General features: G+C 32.0%; 1 protein-coding gene across 10 annotated transcripts; it reads left to right on the top strand.

Moving 5' to 3' along the window:
• Positions 1-1,390: 1,390 nt before the first annotated feature.
• LOC123226663 (heat shock 70 kDa protein 16-like) lies at positions 1,391-7,725 on the top strand. 10 transcript variants are annotated; one of them, XM_044651170.1, is made up of 10 exons: positions 1,391-1,534; positions 1,841-3,046; positions 3,584-3,796; positions 5,202-5,297; positions 5,448-5,555; positions 5,868-6,068; positions 6,154-6,300; positions 6,379-6,507; positions 6,572-6,723; positions 7,020-7,361. In XM_044651170.1, exons 2-10 carry the CDS (start codon positions 1,877-1,879, stop codon positions 7,162-7,164), a joined length of 2,361 nt encoding a protein of 786 aa, XP_044507105.1. In that variant the 5' UTR covers positions 1,391-1,534; positions 1,841-1,876; the 3' UTR covers positions 7,165-7,361. The 10 variants fall into 10 exon arrangements, 9 of the variants coding, with proteins under 9 accessions (XP_044507105.1, XP_044507103.1, XP_044507107.1 ...); XM_044651168.1 differs by having other exon boundaries at positions 1,746-3,046; XM_044651172.1 differs by lacking the exon at positions 1,391-1,534 and adding an exon at positions 7,373-7,725 and having other exon boundaries at positions 1,544-3,046; positions 7,020-7,099.
• Positions 7,726-12,026: the final 4,301 nt, after the last annotated feature.

Below are 12,026 nucleotides of genomic sequence, written 5' to 3'. Positions count from 1 at the left end.
AAACTATAATGTTTAAAATGTTTGTGTCTAAACAAATCACTTTATTTTTAATTTTTATCAAAATTAATAGATGAAAAGTTACTATTTTACCCTTACACTTTCATTTTTTTTAAATAAAGTTTAATTTTGAGTGAAAAAGTGTTATTTATGACATCTAAGGATATAAATGTGTTTTTAGGTCAAACATCCGGTGGGAAGAGTTTGATTTTGGATAAAAAGTGTTATTTATGCTATTTAGGGTTGGAAAAGTGTTTTCAAGTCAAACCTTGGGTGGAAAAATGTGATTTACTTTTTTTAAAAATTACTAATTTTGCATTGAAGCTCCAGAAGTTTGATTTTTAATATCATTTCCTTAATTTGTTTTTTTTTTTTTAAAAGAAATCCAGTGAAACGTCCAAGAAACCTCTCTCTCTAAGTTCCTCGTTGGTAACGTGGGTATCTTCGTTGCAAAAACCCGCTTTTAAAAGCACTAGCACTATTCGTCAAATAATCTTATTACATAAAAAATCAGGGATATTAATTAAAATAGGCAAAAAAATTTCTGCTTATACCTTTTTAGGTGAACGTACAGTAGTTTTACTTTTATAAGCAAATTTTTTTGTAACTTCAAAAATACCCTTCCAGCTCTGTATACATAAGCACTGGAATGAAGGTTTGAGTGCGTGGGTGCGTGCGAAGTGCGCGCGGAGTGCGTGCGGAGTGCGTGGTGCGTGCAGTACGTACAGTGCGTGTGCAGTGCACGCACTATACACAATACACAGTGCATGTGCAGTGCACAGTGCACTGTACATATATTTTATATATATATAATATTATATTATTATATATATTTATTATATTATAATATTATATATATAATATATAATAATATAATATATATTTAAAAATTATTATTATTATTATTTTTATATATTATATTAAATATTATAATATTTAATATATATATTTATTTATTATATTTTTTTATATTATTTAATATATATATATATATATATATATAAAAGAAATGGTACGCGCGCACCCTCACACTTTGTTTATACATATTAATCAGGGTGCGCGCACTGCTTACGCACTGCACGCACTACGCGTACCGCGCACACCACGCACGCACCGCGCGCACTCTGTACGACATTACACACTCAATTTTCCTTCCAGCGTCTACGTATACAGGGTTGAGAGGGTATTTTTGGAATTACAAAAAAAATTGCTTATAAAAATAAAATTACTGTACGTTTGCCTAAAAAAGTATAAGCGAAAAAAATTTTGCTTAATTTGTTTTTTAAAAAAAAAAAAAGAAATCCAGTGAAACGTCCAAGAAACCTCTCTCTCTAAGTTCCTCGTTGGTAACGTGGGTATCTTCGTTGCAAAAACCCGCTTTTGAAAGCACTAGCACTATTCGTCAAATAATCTTATTACATAAAAAATCATGTCTTCTCTTCTTAAATGAACATTGGCAATTGATAGATACAACCTTGGTTTACTACCAGAGTGACGCAGATCTTCCAAAACTCTCCTTTTCCCATCATTTAATGAGGTTGGTTTTCAATCTCTTAAGTTTCTCTTACTTCTTTGTTTGGTTCCCGAGAAACCCTGAAGAAAATTTTGGTGGGCTTTGGCTTATTTTAACTGAGATCATTATATCTGCCTCCTTATAGTCGTTTTAATTTGAGGCTGTATAGTCTAACGATTTCGCTCATATTGATTCTTTTACACTTGGGATAACTTAGTCCTTTGAATCGCTGTAGGTGGGTTCATTTTGATGCCAAAAGTTAAAGCTTGGTTTCTGCGATTTTTACATTGAAGTTTTGAAAATGGGTACTTATGTATGCTTTTTTAACAGTTAATCTTCGGGGGAATTTGCCTTGAATTAGTGAAAATGAGTGTGCTGGGGTTTGATATTGGAAATGAGAATTGTGTGATTGCCGCTGTAAAGGAACGTGGGGTTGATGTTTTGTTGAATGATGAATCAAAGCGTGAGACTCTGGCTGTGGTGTCATTTAGTGAGAAGCAGAGGTTACTGGGCTCAGCTGGAGATGCTTCTGCTTTGATGAACCCAAGATCAACAATTTCTCAGGTTAAGAGATTGATTGGTAGGAAATTTAGGGAAGTTGATGTGCAAAAGGACCTAAAGCTTTTACCTTTTGAAACTTGTGATAGTTGTGATGGCGGAATTTTGATTAGGTTGGAGTACTTGGGGGAAACTCATATGTTTACTCCAGTTCAATTATTAGGAATGCTGCTTTCAAATTTGAAGCAAATAGCGGCGAAGAATACACATATGCCTGCATCAGATTGTGTGATTGGTATACCGTGCTACTTCACAGATCAGCAGAGACGTGCTTATCTGGATGCAGCAACAATTGCTGGGTTGAAGCCATTGAGATTGATGCATGACTGTACCGCCACTGCCCTTGGATATGGTATTTACAAGGCTGATTTTCCCAACACAGATCCAACTTATGTTGTTTTTGTTGACATTGGTCATTGTGACATTCAGGTTTGCATTGCATCATTTGAGAGTGGGCAAATGAAGATACTTTCTCATGCTTTTGACAGTAGCTTGGGAGGGAGAGACTTCGATGAGGTTTTGTTTAGTTATTTTGCGGCACAGTTCAAGGAACAGTATAACATAGATGTTTATACAAATATCAAGGCAACCATTCGGCTGAGGGCATATTGTGAGAAAATGAAGAAGGTCTTGAGTGCAAATGCAGGAGCACCATTAAATATAGAGTGCTTGATGAATGGGAAAGATGTTAATGGCTTTATTAAGAGGGAAGAGTTTGAGAAGCTGTCTTCAGTTTTGCTGGAGAGGATAAGAATTCCATGTCAGAAGGCTTTGGCTGATTCTCATCTGTCTGTGGACAAAATCCATTCGGTTGAGCTTGTTGGTTCAGGTTCTCGGATACCTTCTATTACTAGGATGCTAGCTTCACTGTTCAATAGGGAGCCAAGCAGGACAATAAATGCTAGTGAGTGTGTGGCTCGTGGTTGTGCTCTTCAGTGTGCAATGCTGAGTTCCGTATTTCGTGTTAGAGAGTATGAGGTTTGTGTTTTTCTTTCAGAAAGTACACATTGTTTTTGCACAGTTTTTGGTTCTTCTCTTTTTACTCGCATGATAATTTGTATTTTGGTTGCCTTTTTTCTTTTTGCAATTTCTGCTTCCATTGCTTCTCCTTGAGGAGATACAGATAGGTATTCCTGGTAATTGATTGCCAGTTACGACAATCTAGGTAATTCATTTACCTACAGAGGTTGAGAGTTTATTGTCAGTCCTTTTTTTCCTTTTTATTTTCTATTAGAAAATAATTAAGAATCTTTACATCATTAAATAAATAGATGTCATTAAATCCATTCAACTTTTGGTTCTACGTAAGTGCATGTGAGTGTTAGTGTTTAGTTATAAAAACCAGTTGGCTTTAATGTGATGCAATATTCTTTTCACCAAAATAAATTTGTTGTGAAAGTGCCTGCTGCAACAATCACTAAGTTCGTCTTTCCGTTCTTATTCCTGCCTTGTTTATACATGCATGGTGGTATTTTCTTTACAGGACTTAATGTTATCAAAACTTATCATTTTCAGGTTCAAGATTCATTCCCTTTCTCCATTGGATTCTCTTCTGATAAAGGTCCAATTTGCACAGAGTCAAATGCTACACTTTTCTGCAAAGGCCAACCATTTCCCAGTCTTAAGATACTTACTTTTAATAGGACTAATGACCTCCATCTAGAAGCCTTCTATGTAGATCAACATGGATTACCATCTGGCGTATCTCCTCAAATCAGTAGTTGTATGGTATGTTTTTGTTCATACATGCTTCTTTTCCTAGATATGTGCAGATCATGTAAATGTATTTCTTAATGCATGTTGATTTAACTTATGCATTGTAGTGGTTTGGACATACAGTCTCTCTCTTTTGGGCCTTCATGGTGCTCAGCCTTTTGTTCTGAATAATGCAAGATGTTGATTTTGTAATACAACTTCTTGAAATTTTATTTATAACAAACCAAGCTAATACAATTTTATGCCCATCTTCTCTCTCTCACTCTAATGTTTATGATATTGATCATACATTCATGTATTTATATACATTAAATCTTCCTTTCTATTAATGTTAGGAAGTAACGTGGAACCATATAAACATTGCTTTTAAAAAAATACATGAAATAAATTTATATCACAAAAAAGAAAATAATCTCATGTGATTCTGCCTCAAATAACATGGTATCAAACATGAAATGTGAAAGAGTTAAGAGATTATTCCTCCTTTTATCACTCAACCCAAGTGTTTAAACCACTCTTCTCACATCTAGATAGAGAACACAGCTTAAGTAATCCTTTATTCTCCCATATCCTATATATGATTCTCATCCCTATATTAATAGTTACTTTAAGATATCTTTTGTTCCTAATAGAGGTAGTACGTCTACTCTCAGTACGAACCATATTCCTATTCCTTGTAAAGTGTTAAACTTGGAAGGAAACAAACAAAAGAAGAAAAAGAAAAAGGTGCCACCAGATCTCAACTAATTGTAAATAATTAATATGATTTTTTTTTCTTTTATAACTGTGTACATTGAACTTCCTGCAACAACCTGCTTGCAGACTTGGTTAATTGGTGACTATTATGAAAATTCTCTAGATTGTTGCTAGCAATGAGACAGGAAAGTAAAGTATGTCTAATAAATGTATGGGGGAATACCAATTAGGTATTCTTTTGAGTCATAATATCTTTATGTGTAGTTTTGTCGGAGTGCATAGCTGCACAAGATCTAGGTAGATTGTTTGATGCTAGAAAATGTGAGTGGCGATATACGTTCTCATCTTATGGCTTTTTAGTAAATTTATAAAAATTTTGAAGTTTATCTATCTATAATGCTTAAGGACGGTGTCCAAGAAAACTTTGATCATGTGCATTATAATGCCATAACTGGAGCTAACTGTTATATTTCTACTGCTGTTGGGATAGGCTTTGGTTTATAGGTGTAGCTAACTTTAAGCAGCAGAAAGGAAAAGAAAAAAATAAAAGAGAGGAGCTTTTGTATCTTTCTAAGTCAATGATTAAGGGCATGAAACGTGTTATCTTTTCTTGCCCATTGTATGCCTTTGTATTTCAGTTGTATTTTCTCCTTTGGCTTTCTGACTTTGAGTTTCAAATTTGGTTTTATATTATTGAATTTATTATTTAATGTTCCTGTAGATCGGGCCTTTCCAAACTTCTCATAATGAAACAGCTAAAGTAAAGGTCAAAGTACTGCTAGATCTTCATGGGGTGGTGAATATACAGTCAGCATCTGTAAGTACATAATCTTATTGATTCTTGTGTCAGACTATTTGCTGTTTGTTATTTTTCTGGTCATTGAGCCATTTTACTTTCCTTTTCTCTCTTTTTGGATGCTATAAGTAATTATACAAATTTGTTCCTAATGTTTTCTAATGGATTCAGTTAATAGAAGAATACTTGGATGTTGTTGAGACGAGGAGAGATGCTCATTCACCTTCAGAAGTAGAGGCCAAACTTGATGATGTGCCTGCAGAAGGAAGTGATACTGAAGTCTGTAATCTTGTGCATTATGCACTCTTCAGTTACCTTATTATAAGTGTTGCATCTCAACACATGTTTACATTTACATCCATGTTAAAGCAAACAAATAAAAGGGAAAAATAAGTTAGGGGGAAACAGAAAAGAATATCAAGAAATGCTTGCCCTAACTACAATTGTCCTACCTAAGAGTGTTTTTCTGTATTGTATTCTGGATCAATTAATCACTTGTATCTTATGTTGTTGAGAACTGTTTTTTTTTTAAACACAGAATTATGTGTTACGTTGTTAGGTTTAGATGATGGGATTAACTTCCTTATGCAGATAAATAAAGTGAGAAATGGCAAAGTCATCAAAAGGCTTGATATTCCAATTCATCAGAGCTGCTATGGTGGAATAACTAAGAGTGAGCTTATGGAATCCATTGAGAAAGAAAATCAGTTGGCCCAACAGGATTTGAAGATGGAGCGAACCAAAGATAAGAAAAATGCCCTGGAGTCCTATGTCTATGAGATGCGTGATAAGGTACATTTCACATTTAATTGCTTTATTATCCTCCCAATATTACAAGCTCTAAGGACACAGCTGAATAACACTATTATGCAAGCAGATTCTGAGTATGTACCAGAGTTTTGCTTCTGTGGAAGACAGGGAAGAAATCTCTAGAATTCTTCAAGAAACTGAGGACTGGCTTTATGAGGATGGAGTTGATGAATCTGAAAATATTTATGTTGAGAAACTAAAGGATCTTAAAAAGGTGATTATGAAGAACTTTGGGAAATCACTTGGTTATGTTCTTAACCAAAACAACTAACTAATTTGAAAGGTTTAATAGTTTGTTGATCCTGTTGAAAATCGATACAAAGAGGAAGGGGCCAGAGCACAAGCAACTGGGGATCTCCTGAGGTGTTCATCGGATTACAGGAAGGTTGTAGGATCACTTCCATCTAATGTGAGAGATGCGGTAAGATCCTTATGTACTTAAGTGATGTAACAGGGATGGTGATGATTTGTAAATCAGTTTGTAGTATGCCTTCTCTCCTTTTCAGATCATTGATGAGTGCAATAAAGCAGAGCAGTGGCTACAAGAGAAAACCAGACAGCAGGACTTGCTACCAAAGGATGCTGATCCAATATTATGGTCAAGTGAAATCATGAGAAAATCAGAGGCACTTGACTTGTAATGTTTACCTATCTCTAACCTCTACTAGGATATTTATCATTCAAGTATTCACAAATATATAATCCATACTGGCTGTTCAAAGAGCAGACTTCTTTCTACTTTGAATGTCCAGTTTACCATAATAAACTCTGATTTTTGCACTCAGAACCTATTTTTAAATCTGATTACATGAGACAAAAAATCACTATACTGGACAGTTTATACGCATAGCCAAAAAGTTACTTGTCTTTTTAAAATCCAGCATTTACCAATCCAAGCTTGGAATAAACCTTTGGATATGATGTGCTTCGTAGGCGATCCACAGGATCTCAGCTCACCTTGTTGACAACTGGACCCATAACATTCAACTCACCCTTTAAGCTTACTGTTACCGGTAAATTGTTGCATCAGCTCTTTGCTATTGAGATTCAGATAGGATTTTGCATCCACAGCTTATGATGTCAAATCCTATGCGTCGAAGGTTCCCATGGTTTTTTTTTTTTTAACTTTTTAACTAGTGTGCATGAATCTATGTTAGCTGTGTACCCTGGAAATGTAAAACAGATGATATTGATTGGATCTTTTTGTTTCTTTTTATTTCCTATTTCAAATATATACTATGGTCTTTTCTTTTTGGTTCACTGAGATTATGTGAATTGTATTTCAGGACTTGCAAATACATGATGAGATCCGACCCATCTCCCTCAGAAAGAGAAGATTCAAATGACTTGGAGGCAGACATGCAGTTAGATTGATGTGGCTTTGCATAGATTTGTGACATTAAAGACCAACAGCAGGAGGAAACCTTGCCTTGTTTGAATTACATAGATTTTCACTGACCCATTCAAAATTTTGTAACTCTTATTCATTTGTATAATCTCAGACTTTAAGTAGCAGTATGAACATCTTTCCACAAGGTGAGTGCCAGTTTCCGTTATTTCCTAACCAGTCTTCACTATATTGTCTGATGATTATTTGGTACTATGATAATGATCACGTATGACCATTGTGTTCCTCTAATTTTTAGCTCATTTCTTTGATTTCCATTCTTCCAACATAAAATTTTGTTTGTTATTTATTGTGTTGCGATTTACTTGATCTGTATGGACACTCAGAAAGATGTGATTATTCTGATTTCTGTTGGTAAATGGAAAATACTTTAGTGTGTGATGACCTCTATCTTGTCATTTGTGTCCTCCCCTCAGGTTTCGGGTTTTGTTAGTCACACCCTATAGTCGTGCATAATTACCAAGTGTTTAAGAATTTTAGATTTTAAGGCGTAAGGTTGGTAAACATCGTTTTCATACCCAGATAGAAAGTTCAACCATGTCAAACCGGTTGAATAGTGGTCGAATTGGTGAACTCTTTGAATATATGTTAGAAATAATATTCAAAATAATATATATAATTAATCATTAAATATAAAATTTGAATTGTATATATATCAAATGAATTTAACCTGACTACTCACATATTATGTCAATTGATAGAGTGTGTGGATTCAATTCAAGTCTTAGCAAATATAAAATTTTTTATTAAAGTGGTACTTTCCGATTTATGTAAAGCCCTAACAATTAAAAAATTGCAATTTTTATGTTCATGGCAGCATAGGGGTTTGATAAGGTAGATCATTGGCTGAATTGTGAATGGCCAAAGTATTCTCTATTTTCAAATTTTCATTCTTTAATTAAGAAAATCTTAAATACCTACTCATAGAAAGTTAAATCTGTTAATTTTAAGAGTAAAATTATCATTTTATTTACAATAATAAAAATAAATTAAAACTTAATCTTCTTTTCATCACAAAACTTTAAAAACTAAAAGTTTGTCCTTCTAAATCAAATTTTAAAAAATAACATTTCTCTTTTTAGGATTCAGTTTTCAAACTCTGGCGTTATCTCTAGTGTTATTGCTAGTGGTCTCTCCCTTCTGAAGTTTTCTCTCCCTCCAGTTATCTCTCTCCATTCAGCTGGACACTTGATCGACATTGAATGAAATTTGAGAAACAAAGAGCTTCGTCAAGAGATCGTTAGAGAGAGAGTAAACTTCGAAAAGAAAAGGTTACCGATAATAGCGCTAGAGTTTGAAAACTAAACCTTATGAGAGAAATATTATTTTTTAAAACTTGATATATAGGAAAAATAGTTAGCTTTTACAGTTTAAGAGGGTGGGAGAGATAAAATTTTAAGGAGTTAGGATTCTGTTAAATTTAACTGTTTATAGGTAGGTAAATAAGATTTCAATATTAAAATATGAAAACTTGAGATTAGAATACATTTTTGGGTGGAAAATACTCCTTTGGCCATTGTGAATCAGTGGGTTTGGGTTGGTTTAAAGTCTGTTCGCTTTCAATTCATAGTCATTCTAAATGGTTTTTAAAACCATGGCAGCGAATGTTATTTATTTAATTAGTGTAATACTAAAATAAAACCTTAAAGGAGTGTTCGGCTCAAGATAATATTTAATTATGTTAGTAATCTATATTTTATTATTAACATTATATTATTTGATTTGTTAGTTAATAATTGTAGTAATATTAAGATAATTCTAATTTTATTACAAATTTTGCCTTCATTTACAAAATTTTTAGGGCAAAACTATTTTTATTTTCAATTAAAATAATATACAACATGACAACCAAATTTAATTAATTCCATTATTTGATAATACAGTTTTAATAATAACAGATTACCCAATTCAAAGGCGAAATTGACCCTATTTTATCACGCTTAAGCTGTAGGATTTTTGGCCATGAAGTCACGCTCTTGTTACTGATCCATTTTATGTCTAATTGAAAGTACTACAATCGAATACTTTAGTCCAATTCCTCTTAAGAACACAACGATGTAAAGCTTGGTGGCTAGAATAATGCTTAACACCGATTCACTGTTGGGTTTTCATTGATTACAGTCCACCTTAGGATTACCTTGTACAATTATAACAGATATTTAGGAAACAATAAAACTATATCTTATATTTAAATAATATATTATCATACAATTGAGTAATTTTAAATTAAAGATAAACTAACATATAATATAACACATAATCTAAACATATAATGGAATACATAATTTGTTGCACATAGCATTGTTGTTTATTAATTATGTTTGTGCACAAGAATCTCTTGGGCAAAGTCTAAAATACATGCACAATCTTTCTATAGGAAGACTTAAATAGCCCTAAACTCTCACTTTCTCTCCATCTTTCATCCCAAGCAACTTGATGCAGATATACGTAATATTTTTCTGAAAATTATTATTATTTTCTTAGAAAACAAAGAGTATAAATTACAGTTTCGCATAATTCATGGGTCTTTGTGATTTAGGTTTAGAGATTTGGTATATTCGATTTATGTATAATAATAGATTTTTCCATGTTTTAGTAACTTGAAGATACAAGCAAAGCAATTATTGGTTGATGATGTTTTAATTGATTTGATTGAAAATGTCTTTACATATTATATTCTTGTGGAGTGACAAATTTTATAAACTAATGTTAGTGCATTTGGTGTGTTCACTTGTAAAATAAATGAAATATTAAAAAATAAGCAATTTTTAATGTAATTGAAAAAGTAGATGAATGAACATATACCATTTTCTTTTTGGGATAACAATACTCTAAAATGTCAAACCATCACTTTTTATTATTGAAATGAGCAATTTTTTTTTTTTTCTAACTGAAGAGTCTCAGATTTTTCTATTGAATGAATTAAAATTTTAAATTAATCTATTAAAGAGACCAAACTTTTAATATTTCTTATTAAATGTACTAGACAAATACAATTAAAATAGTTTGTTTTGTTTTGTTTTAAAGATAAAGTAATTAGTTTAATGTATTCAATAGAAAATATTGAAAGTTTAGTATTTTTTTATTAAAAAAGAATGTAAAAGTTGGTCTATTTAATAGGATAATTTGAAAATTTAATCTATTCAATAAGAAAAAATAAAGTTAGAATTTTTAATTTAGAAAAAAGTAATAGTTCAATAACTGTGGTTGTTATTATTATTATTATTTTTAATACATAAATACCTCTTAAGTCTCTTGTGTAAGAGAAAAAATTATGTTCATGTTGAAATAGTAATTAATTTTGAAAATATTATTTTATGCATTTTCTTCCTATCAATGATTAGGAAAATTATTAATCATAAATTGATTGTAATGGTTGTATTTTAGGAATCCTGTTCTTGTATTTTGGATGTACACCATTCAATAAAAATATGTGAAAATTTATGTTGGAATCAGAGTCTGCGATACCTTGAGCACCCATTAGAGAAGCCAAAAATTATTTTCTGACGCATTATTGGTAATGACCACCAGAGCTAAGAACTTGTCAATTTATGTATTTACGTGTATTCTTCAAAAGACGTATAAGTGCTGTCATCCCCCAACTCATCAAATATTTATCACAATAGATGTGACATTTCATGAAAGTTTAATGTATTTTTCCTTTGAGGTTGAAGTTCAAGGGAAGTATCATGGGGAGATTCAGACTTTAGAAAATGAAGCTCATCACATCTGTAAGGAAATAAAATCTTAAAAAATGATTAACCAAAATGTGAATACATTGAATGAATATGGTATAACTTTGTACCACTCAAATGGCAATAAATATTTTGAAGTAGAGGACATAATTTCTTCTCCAACAACTATATCAATAAAGAATGCTTTGATTAACTTCTTGTGTCATCTAGAAGACATTACCATAATTTCATACTAGGGGTATTCCTAATACCATATATGAGGCTAATCTTTTTAAAAAAGTTAAATGTTCTATAAATGATTTTGTGTCATATCAGCGTTTGTCTAAATTAAAGAAGTAATTTTAAATCAATTATTTACAATAGCTAAAACTAACAGTGTGCATGCCCTAGTGGAAAGTTGCTATGGATGAAGAGATGATGTCAGTACATAAATTCCAAACCTAACTTTTTAGATGTTAGTATTTAAATCCTTGAATTGAGATCTAAAACTCTTAATGTTTCCTCGCAACAAATAGTACCTATTGATTTACTGCCAAAAATAAAATATGTTCATCATCACTTATGTCATTTTCACTGCATCTTCATTGGATTTGTCAAATCTTCACCAAGTTTCGGTATTTGATAGTTAATAGAAATCTATGAATAGCCAAACCTCGTCTTCAACACTTAAAATTATCTAAACTCATTTTTTCATAACTACGATCTCTAATGATATTTAATTATATGAGTGATTAATATTGGCTGCTTAAATTAGCTTTGGGATGATGATGTTGATAATTGAAGATTTTTGAAAGGTTAGGATTACATATTGGCTGAATTTGCCTAGATTTGATTGTT

The sequence above is a fragment of the Mangifera indica genome, chromosome 10, assembly GCF_011075055.1.
Source record: "Mangifera indica cultivar Alphonso chromosome 10, CATAS_Mindica_2.1, whole genome shotgun sequence".
Lineage (NCBI taxonomy): Eukaryota > Viridiplantae > Streptophyta > Magnoliopsida > Sapindales > Anacardiaceae > Mangifera > Mangifera indica.
This window is presented reverse-complemented; position numbering and strand designations above follow the sequence as displayed.